At 41.2% G+C, this 25,617-nt stretch overlaps 1 protein-coding gene across 2 annotated transcripts; it reads right to left on the bottom strand.

Annotated features, from left to right (window-relative positions):
• Nucleotides 1-963: 963 nt before the first annotated feature.
• On the bottom strand, nt 964-16,779 carry fam131c (family with sequence similarity 131 member C). Of its 2 annotated transcripts, none has more exons than XM_039604109.1 (7): nt 16,255-16,779; nt 15,136-15,415; nt 13,583-13,644; nt 11,896-11,980; nt 4,481-4,726; nt 4,094-4,183; nt 964-1,561 (listed from the first exon to the last, which is right to left on the bottom strand). In XM_039604109.1, the coding sequence occupies exons 2-7, from the start codon at nt 15,164-15,166 to the stop codon at nt 1,290-1,292; spliced, it is 786 nt and encodes a 261-aa protein (XP_039460043.1). In that variant the 5' UTR covers nt 15,167-15,415; nt 16,255-16,779; the 3' UTR covers nt 964-1,289. The 2 variants fall into 2 exon arrangements, with proteins under 2 accessions (XP_039460043.1, XP_031600961.1); XM_031745101.2 differs by having other exon boundaries at nt 966-1,564; nt 16,255-16,752.
• Nucleotides 16,780-25,617: the final 8,838 nt, after the last annotated feature.

Raw genomic sequence — 25,617 nt, 5'->3', positions numbered from 1 at the left:
AGAAATTCTTTGAAGCAATAAATTACTTTTTGGCTTTCAGGAGCCTCTGTGGCCGCAAGTGGTAATTGCAGGCCACTGGTGCATTAAATTCTGTTGTGATCTGAGTCTGAGTGGCTCCACTTCCAAAAACCCCTTGGAAAGCTTTCAGTTGCTCATGCATTCAATTCCAAATCATCAACCCAAGCCAACAATCTTGCTGTCCATTCATTTCAAGTTAGCGCATGGCTAATCTGATTGCGGTGAACGAAAGCAGCCACAGTCGCAGACGTTTGGTGGTCAAACTTAAGCTCCCAGAGGAGTCGCTCTTCTTCTTTTGCAGGGCGCTGCCATTTCTGGCTTGTTTTTTTTTTCCTTGTCCTACTGTTAGACCGAGGCCCTCTTCTGAAAAACAGCCTCTGTTTACTTTTCCCTTGCTAACATACACTTCTGACCTTTCATTCAGCTTTCCTGCGTCACATTTAACTTTAGATGCTGCTGCACTGCAGTAATAAATAAACTCCTTAAAGACTTTGTTGATGGATGCGATCACACTAGCCGTGCACAGCCACTGAGGCAACAGAATAGCCACAGCACGCCGCGTGGAAAGCTTCACTTTGTGTAAGCTTCTGCTTAAAGAGCATCATGACAGGAAACAGCAACACCACCTTTCTCCTCTCCCTCCTCTCCCTCTCAAACACACACCGGCTGCACAGTATATTCTGTGTTCTTCTCACTCTGTTTTTTCTACGCTCTCCTCGTCTCTCACCGCTCCCTGCATCTGCTCTCAGCTCGCAGACAGGAAAGTGTGAATTATGGCTAATCACGGCTGAAACTCGGATAATTGGATGTGTGCTTACGTCACCTCTCTGTTCACACGAGAAATCCTTAAAGAGAGACATTTTCTGATTTATAAGCGAAACCTTTTCCTTCAGTTCACCTGTGAGAAGAAAAGAGACCGCGATACAAACAAGACAGCCTTGTTCATCACATATATTAAAACATACTTTATAACAAGGTATTTACAGCATATTTCATTTGACAGTTCAGCTCTATATAACTACTTCATGTACATGGAATAAAAAATGTTTTTTTTAATGTGACAGTTGAACTATGTACATTCACAAAACTATATGCCTCAGCTCTCAGGAAAATACTATCCGGAGTCTTCTGAACCTTTTCAGAAAAGCCATTTACAGAGTCGCCTCTTAAATGTCTGCCTTTACTTCTCCTCTCGCTCGTTGCTGGTGGTTGAGACTCCTTACACCGAGGCTCATTTTAGAGATTGCCATCAAGGCTTCTTTTTTTACAGCCTAGTTGTAAAAAACATCGTCCTCGGATAAGGAGCTGCTGTCTACGTGTCGGACAGCGGCTTCTGCAATCACAGTGCTTCTGTCCTGAATAGGATGATCTCTGTCCTGCGCGTTGGACATCAGGGAAGCAGAGCTGATTGGTGGTGGTGGAGGGGGGACCAGGTTGGCTGCAGTGTTGTTCCCATACGCCTGGGTGTGAATGCTGTACAGATGCTGAGGGACGCCAACGCTTCCTCCATCAAGCAGGAACTGAGACAGGTAGTGGCTCTGTGCTGCTGTGGAGGGGTATCAGTATCAGTCAGAAGGTAGCTTTGTAAAAACAAAAGGAAAAAAAGTATCTGGATTTCACAAACAAGTGAGTCATCACAGGTTGCTGTGATTTTTAGAAGGTCTTTACACACACGCTGCTCAAATCAGATGAAAAAAAAATGTTTTTCTAAACCACCTGCTGCACAGCACTCGACTGTTGGCTTGGATAACACAACACTGTGACCTATTTCTGTCTGAAAATATATATAAGTTTGTGAAGACATGTGTGTAAGTATATATTTTTGATATGAATGCTTGGATTAAGGGTAAATGATCTGGTTACCTAAACAGTAGGCGTTTATTAGTGTCACTGTGTGGAGTGGAAAGTAGTGGACCCAAATGCAGATGACCGAAATGTGGAAATTGAACTGGATTATAACAAAAGGCCTGCCTTTTATTGAGGCCGAAAAACAGAACATGAACCAAACGTGAAAAACCAGATGAATGAGAAACTAATCACGAAAACCTAAACTGGGAAAACCAAATACACGAAAACAGGAACACATGAATACCTGAGACACGACGAACTTGGAACACGGGGAGATATGGGAAATTTAACAGACAAACCGACGGGGAACAAAGCAGAAGACACACACTATTTACACAGAGGGTAACGAGGGAATACACAACAGAAGGAAGACACAGCTGAACCTAATCAGACATGACGAGTCAGGGAGGAAGCAAAACAAAATACACTCACACAGGACACGGAACTATTACCATAACACAGGAAACCAGAGACTCACACTGAGACGCGGATTGACAGAACATAAGGAAGAGAGGGAGCAAGAGATGTGACTGGTAAACAGATGAATGAACATGAAGACAGAACTAAACCTACACTGAAACATTACACACTAAACATGGGAGGCACAGGAACAAACCTAAGACCTAGAAATCACCAAAATGTAACCAGAAACTAACTGAAACAAAGCATGTTAATAATAAAAAAACACAAACACTGAGTCTCCATTCTCCGGACCATGACAGGAGATGTATCAGTTGGTGAAGTTTCCTTTAAGTGGGAATTTTAGGCAGTAAGTTTAATTTTTTATTTCCTTACAAAACAGCTAACATAAATAAAACAAAGAGTCATGCTAAACAGAAAGCACGTCCTCCTTTTGTTCTAAGGTTTTATGTGTCAGAACATCATAAAAAATAATCCAAACTAGATAAATACAACCTCTGCTGAACAACAATATGTGAGATATTACACCGTATCTTATTCAACAAATACTAAGCCAAAATTCTGAAGTAGTGTGTGACAACCTAAGTTCATCCCATGACTCAGTAGCTCCAGAACCTTCAGCTGTAGTGAGTTTAAGTAAGAGTTTTCCAGCAGACTATCAGCCTCTCACATCACTGTGGAGGAACTGTGGCCCACTTTTCATTACAGTGTTGCTTTAGTTCACTGACACTTGTTGACATGTGTCCACACACAGCTTTCTTATGATCCTACCACACCAACTTTAGCGTAGAGATGATTTCATGGTTCAACGACTGCAAGGTGCCCAGGTGCTGCAAAACAAGCCCAAATCATCACCACTCCATCACCGTGCTGTGCTGATATGCTCTGTTTGGTGTTGTGGTGCAGCACGTTATAGCCAGACACCATTGCTTAAGGCATAGCAAATTTAAGCAATGTTGCCATGTTTTTTTTTTATGCAATTTTAAAACCTGCAAGTAACAGATGATTTTGATGATGTCCGTACACATAAAACCTTATATTTGAAAGAGGATGTACTTTGATTTTATGACTGGAGAGGGTAACAAGCCCAGAATTACATATTACAGACAAACATATATCAAAGTACTAAATATATAAATCTAGGAACATATTAGGCATCATAATTTCAGTGTGAAGATGAAAAGGTCTTCACCGTGGGTAGTTTAAGATTTTAGATGTACATACCATGATATCTGAGGTAGTAGTATTCATCCTTGGGGTTACAGAATTTTTCAGCTGTTTACGTCGGTAAAGTTTTAGCACCAGTCATCTTCGAGCAATAGGTGCACACGACATAAACAGTTCCTCTGAGATATCCACCACTACTACACAAAGTAAATCCTGACACACTGATGACTTTTGATTTCAAGTAAAGTAACTGCCAGTCAGTTGGATTCCTTCATGGCTCTTATTTAATAGAGGACAGATTAATCTCCATGCCAAAGCAGCAGTAACAAAATAAAGAAGACAACAGAGCAGCTTACATCACTATGCAGCAAACACAATAAAGCTATAAATCAGGTATGTTGTGAAAGACAAATTCATTCTTTTATCTTTTATGTCTGTCTGCAAATAAAATTCATTGTCAACATTAAAGCAACGACTTGGAGGTAAAATTATGACTTTGGGATAATAATTAATGAAACCCAGACGGAGACCGTTATAAAAGAAATGAATGTATTTGGTTCATTCGTATTCAGACACAATGGATCAGCCACGTTCGCAGCGTGAAAAACAAAAATGACATGCCGATAAAGGAGACACCAACCTTGTAAGCTGGTGGACGGCTGCTCTGTGTTGTCGTTCATGGACCACACGTTCATGGCCGCCTCAGCCAGGGCAAACTGCTCCGCGACACCTGCGAGACGCAAGCCAAACAAACACATTTCATGTTGCGTTTCTCAGAAGTTGATCAGTTGTTTTTCACAAAGCGTACACCACAAGACAAAAAAAAGAAAGAAAGAGGGAAATTCAATAAGTGCACCAGGTTTGAGTCACTGTCATCAGACGTTCTAAAGGTTATTGATTTTTGTAGATGCTCCCTCGGCACAAACCAATCACACAAAAACAATGTTGGGGGGGGATCACAGCATCGCTTCATCTCCACAGACAACATCTTGTTTTCCCTCCTATGAAACTCATCCGTCTGCCTCACCTGCAGCGAAGCGAGCTTCTTTGAACTCGTCCGTCATTTGGGAATAAAGCTGTTCGTCTTCCTGCAGCTCGGCCTCCATGCCCCCCCAGGCGCCGCCTCCTCTACCCCAGGCCCCGCTCCATCCACCTCCGCCTCCCCTGGCTTCACCGCATCCACCCCAACCCTTCCACTCAATCAGGTGCGCAACTCGCCCCTGGGCCATTGCTGTCGGCTTGGTGATGTGCTCCTTTATTGTGGCCACCAGACCTAAATAATGGAAGGAGGACAAGAAGGGATGAAGCTCAAGATTAGATTTTGGTTGTCCGGGCTGAAAAGGTGGAGCATGGAGTAAGTGTGGCAACGAAGGAATAAGAGAAAGTAATTGAGGGGAAGGCAATGTAAAGATGAAATAGCTCCATGAAAATGGTGTAGAGTAGGAAAGAGATGAAAACGGCGAGAAACGGGGCATGTGAAGTCTAATAGAGGGCAAGAGAAAGGTGAACTGTAATGAGATGGTTGTTGTTTGACATGAAATTCTACAGCTTTGCATAATTCAGGCTTGAGGGTGAGCATTTATTCTTGATTTGCATAACATGAACCATGAAAAGAAGAACTTCTACTGCTGCCTTCTTATGTAGCGAGCCACTGAAACGAAACTGGACAGAACAGAAATGAGAGCATAGCAGCGCCTCGGGCAGTTCTTGTTTATAACTCTCAGCACTTTAACAGTATTGTACGAGTCTCACTTAGCTAGAAAACCATTGAAACAAAAACAGTTTGACATTTATCATTTTATTAGATCATTTCAGTCTGTTTGGACTCCTTTGTAGTTGTGATAGACATCATAATTGTTAGTTTAACCAAAAGGATCCAACAAATCAGGTGCGTTTCCCTCTGGTCTTTGAATGTTGCCCTAAATGGACTCTTGTCAAGCAATATCAAGTCTCTGTGTTCCCGTATCTCCCACGGAATCACCGGGCAAAACCTCAAAGGATCCATCATTTAATTTAATCAAGGAGACAAAAGTTGAAAGGTCTTTGGAAAGGACGAGTTAAAGTCAAATTGACAAAGGACAAACAAAGGAAAGGTTGAAAAGGTAAAGGTCAAAAAAAGAGATGAATTTATGGAAAAAGCAGAAAAAAAATGTTAAGACTGCAGAAGCTTAGAGGAAAACCAAGGATTAGAAATCAGAAGGCGACTTTGAGGATTGAGAAATGGTGTAAATAAGATAAGGGATCCAAATGTGCTGGACACCTGGGTTCAAGCTGAGAAAAAAAACATTGGTATCACTTTTTCTTCTTTCCCTTCTGAGCTCAACACCTACTTCTCAGCGTTTTGTTGTACACTGTGACACCCACTTCCGTCTCATGCTGCGTTCACACAGTGACGGCTCTTTTTTGCGGCTCTTTTCTGGCTGACTGTTGATGTGAGGAAGCTATATTTGCATCTATTTAGGTTATGTGCACACAGCAATAAAATCCCATCTGTTTTCCAAACGGGGTATTTTGCACTAACTGTCAACACTGCGTTATGAAACGGACTAAATCATAATAGGCTGACATAGCTCAGCCTATTTGTTCCCGGAACGCAGTGGGCAAACGTAAGCCAGGCATGATTTTCGCTGTTAATCTGTAGGTACAGTGCAGACAAGAAACAGTGTTTAAGGGACCGCCAGGTCCATGGGAGGCTGATGCACACTGTGCTGTTTGGAGCTACTGACTGTGCTGCTGCTGCTGCATGCCTCTATACAGGCCTGTTATTATGTTTCTGGAAAAAAAAGAAAAAAAACCTACAAAATGTCACATTTGCATTGTCTGTGTGTGCAGAGAAGTAAAACATTTTCATGAGTTTGCACAGTTAACTGAAAGGGCTTTTTCAAGATGTTATTTTTGTCATCCTCGCTTTTATTGTTTCAGATAATTTTCCTTATCACAGAAGCCTTTTTGAAAACTTTGGAAACATATGCTCGTCTGAGTCAGCCTCAATTATTGCTGGGCGTTGAAAGCAATGAGCCTATTAAGCAGTCGTGAGTGGAGCACAAAAGACAGTAATATTGTCCTTCTTTGCCTTTAGTTTAGCATCTTACCCTATACCCAGCTTGCCTGTTAAGATTACTGGAGCCATATGCATCCTGATAATAACAGCAGACACAATTAATTCATTTATATTTCTTTAAACGGGAAATTTTATGTAATTCTGTAAAGCTGTAAGCACAATAAAGTTATACTGTATGATTGACTTTTATGCTAACAGAGTGAACTGGGATAAATAAGAACTGAATCAGTTGATTTATAGTTTTTAAATACAGACAGAGACCATTCGTGAATGTACTGAAGGAGGGCATGCAGAGGCTTGGTTAAATGGCGATTAGCCTTTAGCTAGGCAGTCGGCAATTAAAGAGACAAAAATTTCCCTCAAGACTTGTAAGAGACCAAAAACATAGCTGAGGTGAAGGGCTAGCAGGCTCAGAGGTACAGAGGATGGATGGTGGATATACTGGACAGAGGATATTGGATATGGAGCTTCCAGACAGGAGGAAAAGAGGAATACCACAGAGAAGATTCATGGATGTAGAGAAGTAGTATATTAATGTGAGAGAGGTGGATCCTAGGGATAGGATGAGATGAACTGCTGTGGAAAAAAGGGAACAGCTAAAAGGGAACGGCTCATAGTAAATGAAACAAACAAGCTGATATATAAGTTGGGTAGTTGAAACAGTTTGATTGCTAAGCACATGATAGAGAGGATTAGCATGTCAGGTTTTACATTTGCTTGGTTGCTTCTCAGTAAGATCAGCCAATCAGATCAATCAAATAAGAGTTCGAGGACTGAATTCAAAGGAGACCCTTAGAGACACATTTGATGTATTAGATTTATCTTCACAACTTCAGAGGAAGTATGCCATTACTGGGTTGAATAGTGACTGTGTGAGTAATTTCAAAGTCAAAACAAACCCAGATTGAGCTTGTTAAGAGGTCTGTGGTACACGAACTAAAGGCTACGGCCCAGTGGCTCCATGTTGCAGTAGTTAACATATAGGTATAATATGCAAAACATCCCTTGTTTGAGAACACGCATGCTGACCCTTAGGGGGTCACAAGTTAATGTGTTCCTAGTGTCCTAAGTTCCAAGTCAGGATAAATGAGTTGTGTGAGGAAGGGCATCTGGTGTAATATGTGTCAAATCAAATATACCAATCCATCTGCTGTGGTGACCCCATGGGAAATAAGGGGGCAGCTGAAAGTACCTACCTAACAAAGTATAGGACCGGGATGCTTTTATGATTTACCAAAAAAAAAGGTTTTAAAGAGTCTGCTTTCAGCCATTTCCACGACTCGTTTGCTTGTCGCCAGCTATTTTCTCCACTAATGTCCCCTCTTTATCATTTACTGTAGCCGACTGGCTGCTCAAATCCGTTTGCTAACTATTCTTTTTGCTCTGTTTTTGATCCCACATTCAAAGTCATTTGATACACACAGACATGAAATTTAGGTTGGGAAGAAGATCGGCATAGAGCTGGCACTCCTTTTAAAATATTGAATGGTTCACGCAAACCAACATTTTCAACCAATGGTTTTTTGCTTGAGTTTTTTTTGTTTTATTCTATGAAGTTGCCCTTAAACACATATATTATTACACAACATGGGCAGCTTCAGTAGAGGTGATTGTGCAAACAAAGCAAGCAGTCATAAAAATGAAACTAACAGAAAATATGTAAGAGTCACTTTGCTGTTAAAAATGAGTCACCGCTAAAATAGAGACAGGAAATGAAATGATAAATGATACATTTAGCCATGTTCAGCATGTCAGAGGCAACAAGCATATCAATAATAATCTGAAATTCCTTGGGGACTGTAATAAATGATTCAGTGTCTCATTTATTGCAATCAAGATAGTGGTACTACTTAAACAACCAGTAAGTCTGGAGTAAGTGATTTTATCAAATAAAAACCAAAAACATATACTGCGTCGTGTGGAGCACGACTTCCTGCTGTGCTTTGTTTATGAGCAAACACAGACAGATGAATAAACTGTGGAGGTTTTAAAATCTGGAGATGTAGCGTGGGTTTTGCATTGTTGGGGGGTATTTATGTATTCATTGTTACCATTAAATTAACCTGCTAACAGCCCTGCTAGGCTCTAAATACAGGCAAAGGGGTGCTCTGTGTATTTACCATGTTTATAGTCTTACTTATACATATTTTGTAGGTGCCACACTCTCCGTGTCAGAGTGTGTGTAGGTCTAAGTGATGTAAATTTGGCTACTGTGAATGGACAGACGTCCATGTTCACACCTATCTATAGTAACAAGTAGGGGCGCCTCCAGACCTTTTTTTTTACCAATATAGCACAGTCTTGCCAGGGTGGGCCACTGGGGAAGGAGCAGCAAATTATATGCGGTCCATATAGCCACCTATTTCAAGGCAGTTCATGCAAAAGTTACTGACATATTGCACTAAAGTAGACTGGACTGATGAGTTTGCTAATATTGCCAATGTTGAAGCTTTGCAGTAAGAAAGATTTCATACATAACTGCTGTGAATGAATGCTAATAAAACATCTTCCTGTGTCTGTTCTGAACTTTGTGTTCCTGCTCCAAAGTGAAATATTTAGGGGAGCTCCTGAATGTTCCTTCAAAGCCACCATAAATTCTGTATATTAAGCTGTAACTTTGTATTAAATAAACTGCTGGGAACATTCAGCTCACTTCGAGATGAACAATTACATTTTATGTAGCCATTGGAATAGAGATTTTAAAACACTAAGTTCCAGTGCTGTGTTAAAAATCTGCATTAACTGAACTTAAACTGGAGTCTTCATAAGTTTTTAATTTTTAAAACTTGTTAACTGAACTTGAGAAAACCTAGGACATTAATTTTGCTCTACAACCGTAGGCAAATGTGCCCTTTGTTTACTTTTTCTCCTTTAGAGGAGTTGGTTTGACGACATGCAGATTTGTCCCATTTATTTTCATTTGCACTGGTCTAAAATAGCCTTCAGAGCAGTTTGCCTTGTTTTCATAGCTGTAAGCAGAAACACCAATTGCTAAATTTAATATCTATTAAAAAATTTGGCAAGTCAAAATGTTTTGTATGTTCTTCAAATTACACACAGAAAGACTAAAAGGTCTGCTAATGGGCTGCTTCTTTAGAGATGTGATTTAATGAGTTCACTTTGACTAAAGTGTTGGAGAAAGCTGTTATCAGCTTCAGACCGAAAAGCTAAAAGCTTCCTTTTAGATTGAAGCTGAGTTACAGAAGTATTTTAGTTTGTGCATTTTTTAAGGTTTTAAATGACCTTTTAGAGATTAGTACCCTTATCTACAATGTGCATAATATTCTAACTGCTCAGTCTGAGCACTGTCAGAAATAAAGGCATTCCTCTGCAATTATTAAAAATCTTATTCAGCTGACAGAATTGTTTCAGTTAGGATGGGGGGACGCACCATGCTCACCAGCTTAACTTTTAAGGTGAGGTCCCTCAGGGATCCATTTTTGGTCCACTTTCTGTTTTCATTGTATATGCTCTGCTTGAGTTTAATCTTTAAAAAACCCCATGGTATTTCATTTTACTGTTATGCAGATAATTCTGCGAATTATCTGCTTAAAATGCAAAACCATGGCTCTTCTGAAGGCCCTACTGGACTGTCTGGTCTATGTCAAAAGATGGATTGCATTAAATTTTCTTACTTTAAATGAACAGAAGTGATTTTGTTTGGAGCACCTGAAGCCCACCTGACTCAGACGTTTAAAAATCTATTTTAAAAAAACAAAGCCTCTGTGAAGAAACTTAGCGTGACCCTTGGCAGCTCTTTTCCTTTTGATAAACAGATAAATGCTGTTGTTAAAGCTAGGCTCTTTTAGCTTTGGGTACTTAAAAGGTGAGGCTATTTCTCTGCTTGACAGACTTTGAAAAAGGCTATTCATGCCTTCATTTCGTGACTTGACTGTAACAGTCTTTATTCACCTGTCAGTGAGTTGTTGCTCAGTCTGCAGCTGGGCTAAAATGTTTGGGTCTTAACAGATCAACCATATTGATTTCCTTTTATTGGTCCCATTTTTCCCGCTGATTTTAAGTCATTGCATGGATTGTGCCTCCTTACTTCTCTGATCTTTTTTTATTTTAACTTTGCACACTCCCACTAGATCTGCTGAGCAGATCCTCTTAGCTGTACAGACGTCCAGATAAAGGTGATCAGGCCTTTACAGTATCATTAATGAACTGTGACTGCACACAGCTAGCAAGAATATGCTTCTAGTTTTATGGTTTTAATTAAACTTAAAGTAATGACAGGGACACACAGATTGGTGTTTACAATTGATTGTGCATCTGCTAGGCGCTGGCAACAACATTTACTGTTATAGCCTGCAGAACTGCCGTATACCACGATGAAAGAATCAGCAGCATTATATAAACTGAATTTTAGTTATGATTAGGACTACCTTTCAAATGACACTGAATTCACTGAGCACCTTCATACTCTGATAGTGCGACGCCTATTTCATTTTAATGACCAGCGTAAACATACGTGTAGAAAAACACTGCATGTTTAGTAACACAGGGTTTCTAAGAATAACAAAACTGTCATTTCTTTTTCAGTCCAATATTATTGCAGCTTTGCAATCTAATGAAGACTTTAGCTTCCCAGAGTCGCTAACAGCGCTTGAGCACCATTGGCTCTTAATACAATCACGTCAGCCTGACGCATTCATCAAACAGCATCACACAAGGAGAATAAAAGCAGCAACGGCTGCTCAATATTATTCAAAATGCAATTACAGTGGTACAATAATATTTGCGTTAGCACAGTGTGATCACATTTAAGCAGTTATGGTGTCAGCTCCACGTCCACAGAACTTACAGCGCCAATTTAAGTGATGACTGAAGACTGATTAAGATTGAGTAAATGTTAAAAAGCTTTTTGATTCTTTTTTTATATCACGCAGCCTCTCAAAGCAGGTGCCAGCATCTCAGCCGTCTTCCTGAATGTCTGTATTTGTCTATCGCATTCATGAGGTTTTCATGGTCTCCATAATTATTCTGTCACTGTAATAAAGAAGCGTTCACTCGGAAAAGTTCAGCAAGGCATAACACATTAACCGAGATAATGAACCCCCCACAGAGCGGGGGAAGCAGTCGAGATGAGGCAGACAGACACAGGATGGGGAAAGAAGACGAGGAGCAGGAAGCCAGAGTTAAAGGTGGAGAAGGAAAAAATACACATGGATGAAGGAAATATGTGTGCTGCTTGGCATTGCCGTGTGTGAGGGAGTAAGGAAAGACGGAAATTACATTATAATCTCCTGTAGTTACCAGCACAGTGACTCATGATGAAGCACACAGGAATTAAACACAGCATGAACTAAACACGTGTGTGTGTGTGTGTGTGTGTGTGTGTGTGTGTGTGTGTGTGTGTGTGTGTGTGTGTGTCTCACCCATCAAAGAGGACGTGGCCAGCTCTGCAATGTCATAGCGACTGGTTTTATCTGATACGCTGCCATTGGAGGGATTCTGGCCGTCCTGCATAGTATAATAGTATAAAGAAGGGATTTATATTCATTACTTCTCAGGACTAAGCTTCCTTTTAGGTTGCCATCAATGCATTTATGACATCTGACCTAATTCGGGGGCAGGCAACTGCAAAAAAACAGTAGATGCAAACAGAACATTTGCATACACCCTCTTCTTGCAACCGCATCCAGTCACGTTGAGCCTCAGCCCACACTATTCCCACTTTTTTCTTCCTGGCAAAATGGTGATAATGACAATAACATCCATAAATCCCTCAGTAATCACACTCAGCCTGAATAAGTTGCAAGCAAAAGGTATTATAAGCCTGTCTGCTGTTTACACCCAAGAAGCTGCAATCGATACAGACTTGGGAGGTACTTTTCAAACAGTGTTCTCTCGGTTTTAGTATTTTTGAACTGAGAGTAAGCTGACGGTGTAAACAGTTCACATTAGAGCATAGATAAAGGTTCCACTCCAGACTGCTGGAAACCAGTTCAAATCCACTTGTACACATATTACAGTTTTTCATATATAACAATAAATGACATTCACATTTTGTGCATCATAGAAAGGCGATTTCCCCTCGTTTGTCAGCATTCGAAAAATATTTTAGTTTTCTACAATATGATTTTTTTTCCTTTGGTACAGACAGTCTGCATGTTTTTTGGGATGTGTTCAATTTCAGTTTTGTACAATCTACGCGAGTTGATAGCTTAATGTTACTGCTGGAGGTTCGATCTTTTTTTTCCATCCCATTACATCCAAACGTAGATGCTCTTTTGCTTTACAAAAGCAAGTGAAATCTTCCTCTCTTCAAATCAGGGTCCCCAGTTTTCACCTTGATACACAATAGCAGTCATTTATCCTCAGAAAATAACCTGCCTGGAGCAGCACGCATTTTTGTTTTACCATTGTAGAAGAAATTAGAAATCAAGGAATTCACCATGACTGAATATTTGACCAGTTTGACTGGGTAGGCTTTCAACAACACTTTTTTTTAACACGTGAGTTAAAGGTTTAGGGTAAGTCACTGTAGTTGCAGTGTTTCAATGTATGAGCTGTAACTCGTGGTGAGAACTTTAAGAATGTTTTTGAGAAATACGCCACTGTTGTTCCCGTTGTAGAGGCAAATCAAAACCTCACAAAGACAACACATTTGCTTGTAAATTGATTTATTTCAGATTAAAACTTACAATAACATTCCTGTAAACTCAATTTCACTTGAAGGTTTTAAAACGTGTTGTTTTATACATTTTTGATAAAATGCTACTCCTTAAAACATACATAAAAATGTTAAAAAGTTACAAAAATGGAGAGACAGAAGGACAAAAATGTTTTATAATAATTGAGAATTTGTAAATGTTGTAACCTTTGTGTTATTGTTATTGTTTATATGCACAGGTATAGAAAGAGCTGCCAGCACATTAGATGTCATCATAAACTGAGCTGGTCCAGCTAATGATGACATCATAGGGAGATAATTAGCTAAACTATGATCTGTGTTGTTGGTTTTAAAAAGGTATTAGCTGGTAATGACAGCCATTAAAGCCACCATTAAAAATCTAAAAGGGCCCGTATTTACAAGGTGATGGTGGAGGGGCTTCCACTTACCCTGGCAGGGGATGACTGACCCTCCTCGGGGTGGTGCAGTGTTGATACAGGAATGCTGATCTCTGTAGGGAGTGACAGACAAACCCTGGTGTTACACTTGCAGCGTATGTGCCTCCTTTGTGTGTGTCGATGTGCTTCCAGGGGTCAAGTGAGCCTCATATATAAATGATGAGATGGAGACGGCTGAATCCTGTTAGAGTCATTTAACCAAAGCCTCTCTGCATATTTAGCTCGGCCCCAGCTCACACTCTGTTTGCTTTCTAATTGATGGTGATGAGGTTCGTATGAATGACAGGAGGAAATGAAGTGCAGGCCCATGCGATGGCGAATTAACATTATTAGAAATGTCAGACGCACACACACGCTCACACATTAGGGGTTTTCCCACGGGAGGTGCCTTCAATACAATTGGGTATTGCTATGGAAACGCTACAGCAAAAGGTGACTAGTGATGCCCTTCCATTTACTTGCCAGCACGCACTTTTACACATGCACACACACACACTGGTGCACAGGGCTGTATCTGCTCTCTGGCCTCATCAGATCCTATCAGCAGGTCAAGAAACCCCATCATGATTCCTGATCCAATACACTGTCCTTGTGGGGTTAAATCCCACACTGACTCACTCCCACACACACACACCTGTGCACGTACGCACAACACACACCTCCACTGCTCTCTTATCTGTTTGTCTGGATCCTCACAGCTGCCTTCTCTCTTTCCTCCCAGCTTGAAAGCACTGCTCGCTCTGTCACCTTTGTCTCACGAAATATTTTCAAACAGCACTCCGCACTCCAGCTGAAAATAATGTATACGACTGCAGTATGACGTTAATATTTTGTCATGTATTGGGAAAATGTTAAGTAGACTGCTGTTCTGAGGTATCACAGACACCTCACATCTGTCTTCTATGCTAGTGAACCTTTTGTTTTGACAGCATAAAATACTACCTATGTCCTCCCTGGAAGAGGCCCTGCACTCAGCTGAGGTATTGTTATTTCATCTAGGCAGCGCTGGAACACTAACTTATTTCCCCCAGAAGCAGAGACAGTGAGCAAACACAGTAGGAGAGAAAAGAAATTGCAACCCAAGTCACATCTTCAAGTCACGACAAGTTGGAATCGGCTTCCGACGAAGCTCTGACATCCTAAAGCTACAATTGTCCTTCACTGATCCACACAATCCTCGTCATCAACCTCTTCTCCCAGAGTCTTTATTCTAAAGCAGCCTCAACAGATTCGCTCGAGGATAGATAAGACATCAGCTTAAAATAAGTTTCTGGATTCGCATGATGGAGCGCATCGCAAACATGCCACAAAATGTGATTCAGGTGGTCTTTCTGCTGTTAGAACTTCAGGAATATCTGCCAAAATCAAAACTCAAACATTTTTCCATGATTTTCCACATCCACACATGCATAATTATTCCTGAAAGGCATAATGCAACTTTCTGAAACAGCCTGTGAATGCTGTCACATTATCTTCAAGGCTGATTAAACCCTCAGACATACAGACAGATGAGGAAGAGCAAGCAGGTGGAGTCAGGCACTGACCTTTGTGACCTTTGCAGAGGCAGGCACCCATGGTCTCGGGACGGCAGGGGCGGTTATCTGTTCACCATGGTGGATTGAGGATGAGGAGCGAGCTACAGAGAGGAGGGAAGGGAGCGAGGAAGGCAAGAAAAAAGAGGCAGCAGTGGATGCAGAAGTATCAGTAAGCAGAGGAGCAGAGGGAAGTGAGAAACTGTGGTGGTGGTGGTGGTGGTGGCGGTGGTGTGTGTGTGCGTTGGGGGGTAAGTAAGCACGAATGCCTGATGAGCTGTAGGCTGAGGCACTGCTCCATAAAGGAGAGGGGAGGTGAGAGAGAGAGAGCAACAGAGACAAAGTGTGGGGAGGGGGGACACAAAGAAAAAGAGACAGAGAGCATGAATGTCTGTTTGGTGACGATTTGAATCCCCTCCCCACTCTTTCTTCTATTCTCCTCCCACTCTTCATGCTACTGTATATATTTGACTTCACACTGTGACAAGAAGGCTTATTGATGGAGGTATGTAAGTATGTTGTGGGACAAATTATCATTAGATAGATAGATAGATAGATAGATAGATAGATAGATAGATAGATAGATAGATAGATAGATAGATAGATAGAAATTTGATTCACAACTGAAACTATGTTTCAGGCAGAAAGTGCAAAATGCTTAAGTGCAGATTTTCTGGTGGATCTCAGTCATTTTTACGCAATCATTTCCATTCCCATCTTTTGACCATGAAGGGCAGACAATCTTTTATTTCATTATGTGCGTATGACATCGTATTTAAGACAACAGCACTAAAGAAGCAACCAGCCCGACTTTTCCGAATACAAAATAGGGAGGAAAACACGTACAGGGTGGTCTTAAAAACGAAAAGAAGGAAAACGACTGAAGAAAAAAACAAATCAAGACAAAAACAAGAAGACACCACACACAAATCAGAAGCACTCACACAAGTTCAGAGGAGAGAACCCCGACCGACGACAAAGAAATAGTTGGACCTTATACGAGGGACGAGGGGGAAAGCGCATCAGTTCACAGAAGGACAGCAGACCAACAGCGCACACTGCACAGAAATTATATATCTATATATATCTAAATATATAATTTGCTGTTTTCCTTTGCAAATTCTGTCTCACCTGATTAATTTCTCCGGGGATATGAAACTTTTATGGATGATATTGAAGCCAAATCTTCCTTTAAAAGCATTTTTGTGGCGTTTACTGAGATGCCTCTAAGACGATCTTCTCTCTGAACTTGGCAGCCTGAGCTGAATGTTCAGACTTTCTTGCCCTTGCTTAAACACAGCATTTAAACAGTGGCTCATTTCACCTGAATCGATTTTTTTCTTTCTCGACTCTTCTTGTCCCTGTGTTTCGTAGGTTGGTCTCAGAGCCCGGTGCCTGCTGGCACAGTAGTAACCGGGGCTTTGCTGACATCAGCCGCGGCAACGTGGGGAAAATCCTGTTGCTGTGGCAACCACGTTGCTCCGTGCTTTTAAAGCTTTTTGCTGTAATTGGACGGAGAAAGGCTGCAAAGAAACATTATCTGATGAACATGGGAGGACTGCGCTGATAAAGTTAGAGAAACAGCAGACGCTGACCTCAAACATTCAAACAAATCGTGCTGCGTTTACGTTCCCTTTAAAAGAAACAGTGCTCTTTGTATTTTCTCCAAGGGCAGATCATTTCCACTAAGCCGAAACTCCACAGGGTATTCCTTCATATACATTCCCAGAGACGCTACCGCTCAACCATACAATAACTAACTGAAAATACAAGTGAGCCTTGAAATTGCACATTGGAGAAAGAAGATGGGATGTTTGGAAAAGAGAAGTTCTTTCTGGCTAATTTGACACAGAGATAAGTAAGAGCTGATGAGTAGCTTTACAGAATAATATAATCAATGAGTTGTTTTAATTAAATGAAACCCTGCTTAAAACTGTTGACCTTCACTGACGTTTTTCCAGAAAATTGTGCTTCAGGAGAACTGAATGAACCCTAACATCTAGAAATTACACATGTTCCTCCAAAAATCTAAGGACCTCTGAGACCTTCTGCTAACAATCAGTGAACACAGTGAAGAAACCATACACCTTCAAGAAAAAGAGACCCCTCACTGATCCATTCAGCTCCCCTAAAAGAAACCTTAAGATGAAAATGAAGAACTCACTCCTTCAAATTTAGCATACACCAGCCGCAGGAACCCTTCCAGAGCCCCTCAAACCTCTTTCAGTCTCAAGGAGGGCTTTAATATGTTCACTGACCCTTTTAATACACTTTGGGGGCTCTGAAATCCCTCCAGAAACCCATAGAGAAGCATCTTATTATTCCTTTAAATAATTCTGAACCTGCTCTGGAACATTCTTAATAATCTCTGCTGTAGTCCCAGACTCCCCCATGTCCTTACATCCCGTCATGAAACGCATGCGGCTTGGTGAAAGGAATGGGGGCAAGGTTAGGAGCAGCCTGACACCTTGTGGCAAAAAGGCAAAAGTGCATGAGAAACTTGGAAGGCAGTGTTGCAGCCTTTCATGACATTTGTGCTTCAGTTGCTTATAAATGTATCGTTAAACCAAACAAGGTGCGCAGTTAAAGCAGCCGGAGCTAGGATATTAGACAGGAAGAGCTTTGGGAAGTGTTTCATGAATAATTCAGACCAGCAGGTGGACGTGTTCACTAAAGCCCCAGGGGTCAGATCCCACTTCTCACCTTGCATGTTGAAGAAAAGTCAATTCCTTTGCTGTTACATATTCACATCGGCTCTTTACCACGCCTCAACACGTCTCAGTGCCGGCTGCTGTGCAAACCTTTTTTTGTCACCGTGTGCAGTTGTTAGACAGCGCCAATAAAACCGGCCTCTTTATGGTCCTTTGGTGTGACCAAATCTCTGTCCATCAAACGAAACCAATCTCGAGTAGGCTTTGAGGGGAATGTGGGTTTTTGCTTAGTAGTCGAGGAGAGAGCAGAAAGAGAAGGAGGAATGTCTAACATCCACATACGCGTATGCGATTCTCCTCAGTGGGAAGCCACAACCATTCAGCAACAGTCATTTCTGTCATCCCTTGGGGCAGAGAGAAAGTTGGATGCCTTTCAGTGCTGGAGGATTCTGAAATATTGTCATTGATATGCACAGTGTACTCAACATGAAAGTTGTTTTTTACTTCATGCGGCCAAGTTTTGATTCAATACAAGTTTGATTACTTTGATTCTCTTATTGCAAAGCAAGTAATCATTCGGCTTCTGGGGAAATTCAACCTCTGTTTGCTGCAGTCTGTGTCAAGGATTAAAAAAGGGAATGAATTAAAAAGCCTTTCTTGGACGATAACTTTTTATTCCTTTAAAAAAGTCCAGCTGTCCACCCGCCATGCTTTTTCTGTTTTTTAGATCCACTTTTGAAGGTTACAGCAGTCCTTCAGTGAGAGTCAGTGGGAGCCCAGAGAAAATTCAGCATTCCAAGAAGAGCGAGAATCAAACATTTGACCTCAATGAGGTTTAAATGTGCAGCCAACAATAACATCAGGCCTGACAATCTTTGACAAAGACTTATTTGGCAAACAGAATAAACATAAATAAAATGGAAAAACAATAAAGCAAGTGAAAGATGAAAATCTGTACTAAAGTTAATGTTAGCTTAAAGCAAAATATACCCATTACTGTTATAGTTATGTCTTACTTTGTGCAAATTATGATGTTAAAATTCAGTCTGGTATTTAAAAAAAAGCTTTTTAAAAACATAAATCATATCATTTAATATAGGATAAGCTCACACGTCAAATTGAAGACAAACATTTGAATATCAAGGATCATGAGACCTGCAGACCATAACCTGACAGGACAGAGAGCCAGCTGGCTTCATTCAGTCTTAGTCGATTATACACCCTCTTCACAACACATGCAACTCAACACTTCTTCTTTTACTGCTCCCTTAAGGTGTGACCACAGCAGATCATCTGCCTCCATCTCACCCTATCCCCAGCATCTTCTTCTGTCAAACCAATATCCTCCTTCACTACAAACATGAATCTTCTGTGTGGTCTTTCTCATTTCCTCCTGCCTGGCTGCACCATGTATTCAGCATCCTTTGTTTTTTATATCCGCTACCTCTCCTGTCCTCACACCAACTCTGGAGCATGACAGCCCTCACCTTCATTACTTTGAGTCATTTAACTGGATATTTTTCACTGTGTATTATTTGACTAAGATTTTGGCTTGCTGTGTGTCACAGACCATCCAAGAACTTTGGCTTCAGTTTTGGTGAGTGAAATTCTTTTGCTTTGTTAGTCTGGTACCAAGCTATTTAGCATTGCACCAATATGATCTATGGATGCAGCTTGCTAACCAAGCTAGCTAGTATTAGCTGAGAAGTAAGCTTTCTACCCTTTCATTCAAGTAATGTAGCATCTGACTTCAAAGCACGAACAGTGAAGCTTTAAAATGCAGAGTCTAAGACTGGACTTGGGTAAAAGTCAGTTAGTCTTTTCACACTGCTGCACTGATTTCACACATCCTTTTTTCAACTGAAGTATCTCATGTTACATCCTGCCATGTTGCTCCAGAGTTCTCTGTATTGGATGTGATACACTGGTTGCTAGGGAAACATATGTATTACTCAAGTGGTTGGCAATGGTTCCTGGAAGTTTCCGGATCTCGCTGCGTACAACAGGTTACAAAGAAGATGATGTGCCAAAACCCTGGCAGATTGCCACAGTTGCTAGTTTTTCACGTTTGTCATGTTTGCCAGATGGTTGTGGACCGGGTCTAGGCTTGCATGACCTGAGCCTTATTCACTTAAACCTACATTGTTACCAGGATTGTTACATGCCCCAAATGATGGAAAAGTATCTATAAAACCTCAGTGGACTGCTAAACTACTCAAAGTGTATCTTACCTCTTTTCCTATAACAGCAAGTCCCCACCTCAACCCTGAATTGGTCAAGTGGTTAAGACAATGTATGGATGGACAAATTACCCTCTTCTTGAAATTTAGAGGCGTCTTGTGTATTTTTTTAATAGTGGAAAATGTCAAGGTAGCTACTTTCCCCATGCTTTCTGCACAAATAATAACCGCTTGTCTCTATAACTGAGCCAGTAACGTCTCTCTTTCTTTAAGTTTCATTTTTCAGGCCTGTGAATAAAGTTCACACCATCAGTATAGCTTAGCCCAGCCTTATTCGGACCATATGTGCTGGTCATGTTCATATTTTTAACCTGCAGGATTTTTTTTTCTTTGCTTATTTTGGATTCATTACAAGATCTGCCTTTTACTTTTCTATGTCATTCATAAGGACAAACAAAACTTATAAAGCGCTCCTAGCTTTTTTGTTTTTTCTTTTCTTTTCAGAGGTTGGAAAAAAAACATGTGCCAAGCATAACATGAATGCTGGGAAATACCTCTCTGATACAGCGGAGGACAGTTTGTCATCCAACATGGTGACTTAGAGCGAGCGTGAGGGACTTTCTGTGGCTTGCCTGCACATGTAGCCAGTAACTAAAAGTCTCACTCCCATCTTTCTCAATAACTAAGAAATCCCAGTTTAATTTATTGTGTGTTACGGCCTTGTTCTGCCAGAACTCCCACTGTGCAGGGCATTGAAACCATAATATTAGCTCTACAATCACATGATAGACTGAGCATGCTGAAAACCACTGTCTGCAGATTGACCACTCTTCCCTCCCTTTCCTGCCACTTCTGATCTCTTTTTGTGTTTTGCCACAGAATCACCAAAATAGCCCTCTTGGCTCCGTGAAAACGTATTTTGATGACACCGACCTAAATGGCTGCTACGCCCTCCAAAAAAAGATGGGAAAATTCAGACGGCTTTTGCTGGCTAATGGCTCTGGTTACTTGGCCTGCAGCGAAGTTGGCGAGGTCTCTCAAGGCTACACCAACAGGAAATTTCATTAATCCGGAGCTGGGATGAAGTAGTTCACCCCCTTCTTTATTTAAGGCTTTGCCAGACTTTCAGCGGACCACCTCGGCTGTCCTGTTAGAGAAGAACAGGAGTGGGAGGCCTCAGGGCTGACTAAACCTTCCCCTCCATGTGCTCCCTAATTGGTTTAATGACTGTAATTATCTGCTGGGGTGCATGTTGTGCCGGGGACGATTAATGGCCTCCAAAACATATGCAGACAGGCGGAAATTAAGAGAGGGGGGCACTGAGACAAAGAATAGCTGTGCAGAAGAAAAGAGCCGTAAAGCTGCAGAGGGAGACACGTCCTGCTGGTTAAGAGAAACAGAACAATGACACAGCACTTTGAGCTTTTTTCCTTTTCTTTGTGGGACTTTATTGGTTGAAATCTTCTACTAAGTTAAAAAATCTTAATGAGATGTAATCTGAGGCACATATGGACATATAAAACATATGCCACCCATACAGTTAAAAGGTAAAAGTTAACCTTAATGATGTGCTAGAAAACATCTGTATATGAACAACCACCTATATTTAAAAAAAAGAGTTAGGTTGCAGTACCACTAATAGCCTGTAGGTGCTCTCTTTAAGAGATTTTTCTCATAAGACAGTTAAACAACATTTCTCTTGTTTACTATCACAGAGGAGACTGACTGAGTAAATGCACATTTCTGGAGTTACAAATAGGAACACATGATAAAACTGAAAAGGATCTATTTTCTCTAATGGTTGAAACAGGAACTGGCTGATTCTAATGGTGGACGCAATGCCTACAGGTAGATTTAAAAAGCTTCATTATGACATAGAGGATGCAGGTGGATTTCCTGAGGCGCTGGAAGAGGCCTGTAGGTGCGGGACAGTGAGCAGACACACAAGAAGTGAATATCAAAAGAAACTTAAAACCCAAAGAGAGGAGCCTGGGAGGAAATGAGTTCCACTACACTACAGCAGATAATGTGAGACCATGTGGGTGGAAGAGCCAGTTTTGATATACAGCAGGCTGGTAATTAGTTGATGCCAGCCATGTGTGCCGGTAAAGGACCTGGCAGGTACTGGTGAGTATAGTCACACCGCCAGAAGTCCACACAACCAAAGGCACGCAGAACAAGAGAAAAGCAACCAACAGATCAGTGTTGGAGGCATGAGGCATTTTTCAGTTAATCAACAAACTGTTTGATGTGAAAAATTTGTGCAATATCTTCAAAATTATAATCAGGTTGTTCCAAAAACTCCCTGAAAAGCCTTCAGTTGATCCAAAACGCTGCAGTGAGAGACTAGAAAGAGAGAGCATCCTGGCTTCTCTTCACTCCCTGTGAAATTCAGAATTTAATTTAAAACCCTTCTACTTACACATAAGGTCTCGAATAATCGGGCCCTCCCCAAGCCTGGTTCTGCTGGAGTTTTCTTCCTGTTAAAGGGGAGTTGTTCCCTCCGACCATCGCCAAGTGCTTGCTCACAGGGGGTCGTCTGATTGATGGGGTTTTATAAAGCGCCTCGGGGCAGCTGTTGTTGTGATTTGATGCTATGTAAATAAAATTATATTGAATTAAACTAAAAATAAGATTCCCGTCAAAATTACTTGCACATTTGTTCAGCCAAGAGTTTTAAAAAAATCCTTGTTTTAGTTTATATGTTATGAAAAAGCAGTAAATCTTCCCATGTTAGAATAATGAGGGAACGGTCAGCTAACAATTAGTCGACTGTGAGAATATTTAGATAGATTCACTGTTGATGTTTGGGGGTGATCTTGAGAATTATTGTCCCATTAAGGAAGTTATGTACTCTTCATTAGTATAACAAGAATGTGACCTATAGAAATGGAGTGTTTGTTTCCAGCTGTTTAATATTACTTGTACGTAATGGCTACATGTTTATGCTGCATCCCATTATCTGTGTCTGGCTGTATTTGGACCTTCCCGTATTTGTTTTTAGCTCTGTGTGTGCTAAGAACCACTGACCGCCCGAGTCAAATTCCTTGTGTCAACATACTTGGCCGGCAGTTCACTTGGCTGTTTTAGGCGCATGTCTCCTTACGCGACAGGTGTCTCAGCCTATCAGAGCGGTTGCCACTCAACCCATTCGACTGGTCTGCCCATGTTTACTTCTCTTTAATCAAATCTGGATTTTTCTGGCTCCAGAATCATAAAACACTACCAGCGGAGCGTAAACTCTAATCTAGTCTATGAAAAGAACCATTCAGGATCCTGTAGATCACATTTCAGACATGTTTTTGTAACATGTGTTACCTCGTAAGTCAAAATTAGACTCAGCCATAAGACAATATAGTCCACACGCACAACTCCACGTTACTGTTCTTACTTTTGAAGTGTATTTGGTCTCTGTTGATTTTGCTGGCATTGTACTGTGCAGTGATTCAGTCAAATCACAAATGACTTTTCTCCTTTAATGCACGCCGAGATCCTCTAACCATAAACTGGACTGCCTTAATCCATTCTCACAGTTGACATCTGTTTTAAATGGAAGCAAATGTTTAAATCTGTCACATGTGTAGTTAGAGAGTGACAAAAGCTCATTTTAAAATTCAAAACTATGTCTGCACCTATACAAAGAAAGTTTTCCTGTATTAATGGGACGTTGTTGCCTATTTTACTATCCAGCTTTCAGCTTTTGGTTTTATTTACTGTGTTAATTACAAAACCTTCGTGTATACCGCAGCAGCTGGAAAAGCAGCACCATGATGTGTACCAGAGGTGGGCCAAAGAGCTCTCTTTAAGAGAGTATTGATACCAACGTTGGTATTGGTATCAGATCAATACTCGTTCAGTAGATCAATACTTTAATTATATCATCTAAGTTCAGTATATAGCAAACTGAATTGTGTTAAATACGTTTTTCTTATTTTTTAAAGTGAAAAATTATATCTCAAACATGCACAATGAACAGCGTTTCATTTTAACTATAGCCTTCAGCAGAAGTTGACCCAAAGTGCTTTAGAATATATATAAAAAGCTGAAAAGTGGGTTTTGTTGTACTAACTATGGAAAGTAAAACATTTAGTTTATAGATTTAATGGTCATTAAAATGTGTTCCAAGTTTGCAAACTGACGATGATTTCTGTCATAAGTCATAACACACTGCGTTCCTCTACATAAGCTCTCTTCATAGGCTAAAGGTATTGGCGCTGCCAATATTGGCCCTGTATTTACAAATTTGCAGTATTGCAAAGCACTAATGTGTTTGTGGCCCTTCTTTGTGTGTGTGTGTGTGTGTGTGTGTGTGTGTGCTGAGTGAATGACATCAGCACAGTGATTAACGCAAATGTGCAGTGACTTTAGGGTCGCCGTTTCAAAATATACAAGGAGTCTGTGGAAAGACGAGGCCAGCGGCAGCAGCATGTGTTACTGTTCTCCACTCGCCCCCTCATGTCGCCTGCGCTAACATCAAACAGATCCCAGCAGTGCGGTTTGGGAAACGCTTGATGCCGGTAATAATTATTTGCTCCTCAGCTACTATCCTATTAAACAAGTTCATTAAATCGTTTAGTTCCAGCAGCTTAGTTTGTTTTCACATGGATTAAACCTGGAGAGGAGCTTTGGCAGTGTTCAAAGAGCAATGTTGGATCAGGACATGTAAGATGTTCTAGTTGAGAATGCGGTGAAAATGGGAAAATTGAGGGGCTCGTAGGAGAGTTAGCTTAGCAGAATAATCTGCAAAAGCCTGGAGTGCTGCTGAGAGGAACAGCAGCGGAAAGACGCAGGAAGACCAATATAGACAGAAATCGGAGCATGTGTTTTCTGGTCAGGAACCCGATGCTAAAATTAGCAGGGATGTAAATTCCTGAGCGTTGCCGGTTTTCAGATCCACGCATGACACTGAGAGTTGCCAGAAAAGCAACACAAACAAACAACAACAACAACAAAAAGTAAAGGAAGGGCGGCGGTATAGGAAGAGGTCATACATGAAAAAGTGCCTGGGTAATGTTTTCCGCCTTCCTTATTTCTTTTTATTTCTTTTTAAATTGACCTTCGCCCCGAGAACAAAGACATCTAACAAGCCACAAGAAGGAGGGAAAAACTCTGAAAGCGAAAGCCACGGCCCCCACGCACAACAGTCCTCAGGGGGAGGCTCGGGCCCTGGACGCCAAGCCTTCAACATAATCACCACACATGCTATTGTGGCCTGCAGTAAAGCTCTGGTATGGCTCAAATCTGCAGCTAACCCTTTCCACCCCCACTCTCACCACCAGGCCTCTCTGTCCCACCTCCTGCTCTTTGTCTGTCTCTCCATGCATCCCTGTCATTTACAGTCCTAATGACAAGACGCAAACTTCCACACATTCAACCCTCGGCGAGCGAGGATAATCGCATTACAGCCGACGACAGGGACGTAAACCGAACTCAACTTGGACGCACTCAGACGTGGATTTGCATAAATCCAAACAGTACAATCAGCAGTTAAACTGTGTGGCTCTGCTCTTCTTTTTCCATAGCGGCTGGAAGGGAGAGAGACAGAGAGAGAGAGGGGGAAAATCCACCTCGCTGTGAAACACTAAAGGCATGGATGGACGCAGATGGAAAATAGTGGAATACTTTCTCAGTTTACAGTGGCCACATAAAGCCAAGACTATTTC

The sequence above is a fragment of the Oreochromis aureus genome, linkage group 20, assembly GCF_013358895.1.
Source record: "Oreochromis aureus strain Israel breed Guangdong linkage group 20, ZZ_aureus, whole genome shotgun sequence".
Classification (NCBI taxonomy): domain Eukaryota; kingdom Metazoa; phylum Chordata; class Actinopteri; order Cichliformes; family Cichlidae; genus Oreochromis; species Oreochromis aureus.
The sequence above is the reverse complement of the archived record's forward strand: the minus strand, read 5'-3'. Positions and strand labels throughout refer to the sequence as shown.

What these genes read in the sequence shown, in the direction of transcription:
- fam131c (XM_031745101.2), bottom strand. Translation starts at nt 15,166, where the DNA reads ATGGGTGCCTGCCTCTGCAAAGGTCACAAAG. An exon ending in AGAAGCTCGCTTCGCTGCAG is followed by an intron (nt 4,184 to 4,480) that starts GTGAGGCAGACG and finishes TGCGTCTCGCAG; the next exon opens with GTGTCGCGGAGCAGTTTGCC. An exon ending in GCCGTCCACCAGCTTACAAG is followed by an intron (nt 1,565 to 4,093) that starts GTTGGTGTCTCC and finishes ACCCCTCCACAG; the next exon opens with CAGCACAGAGCCACTACCTG.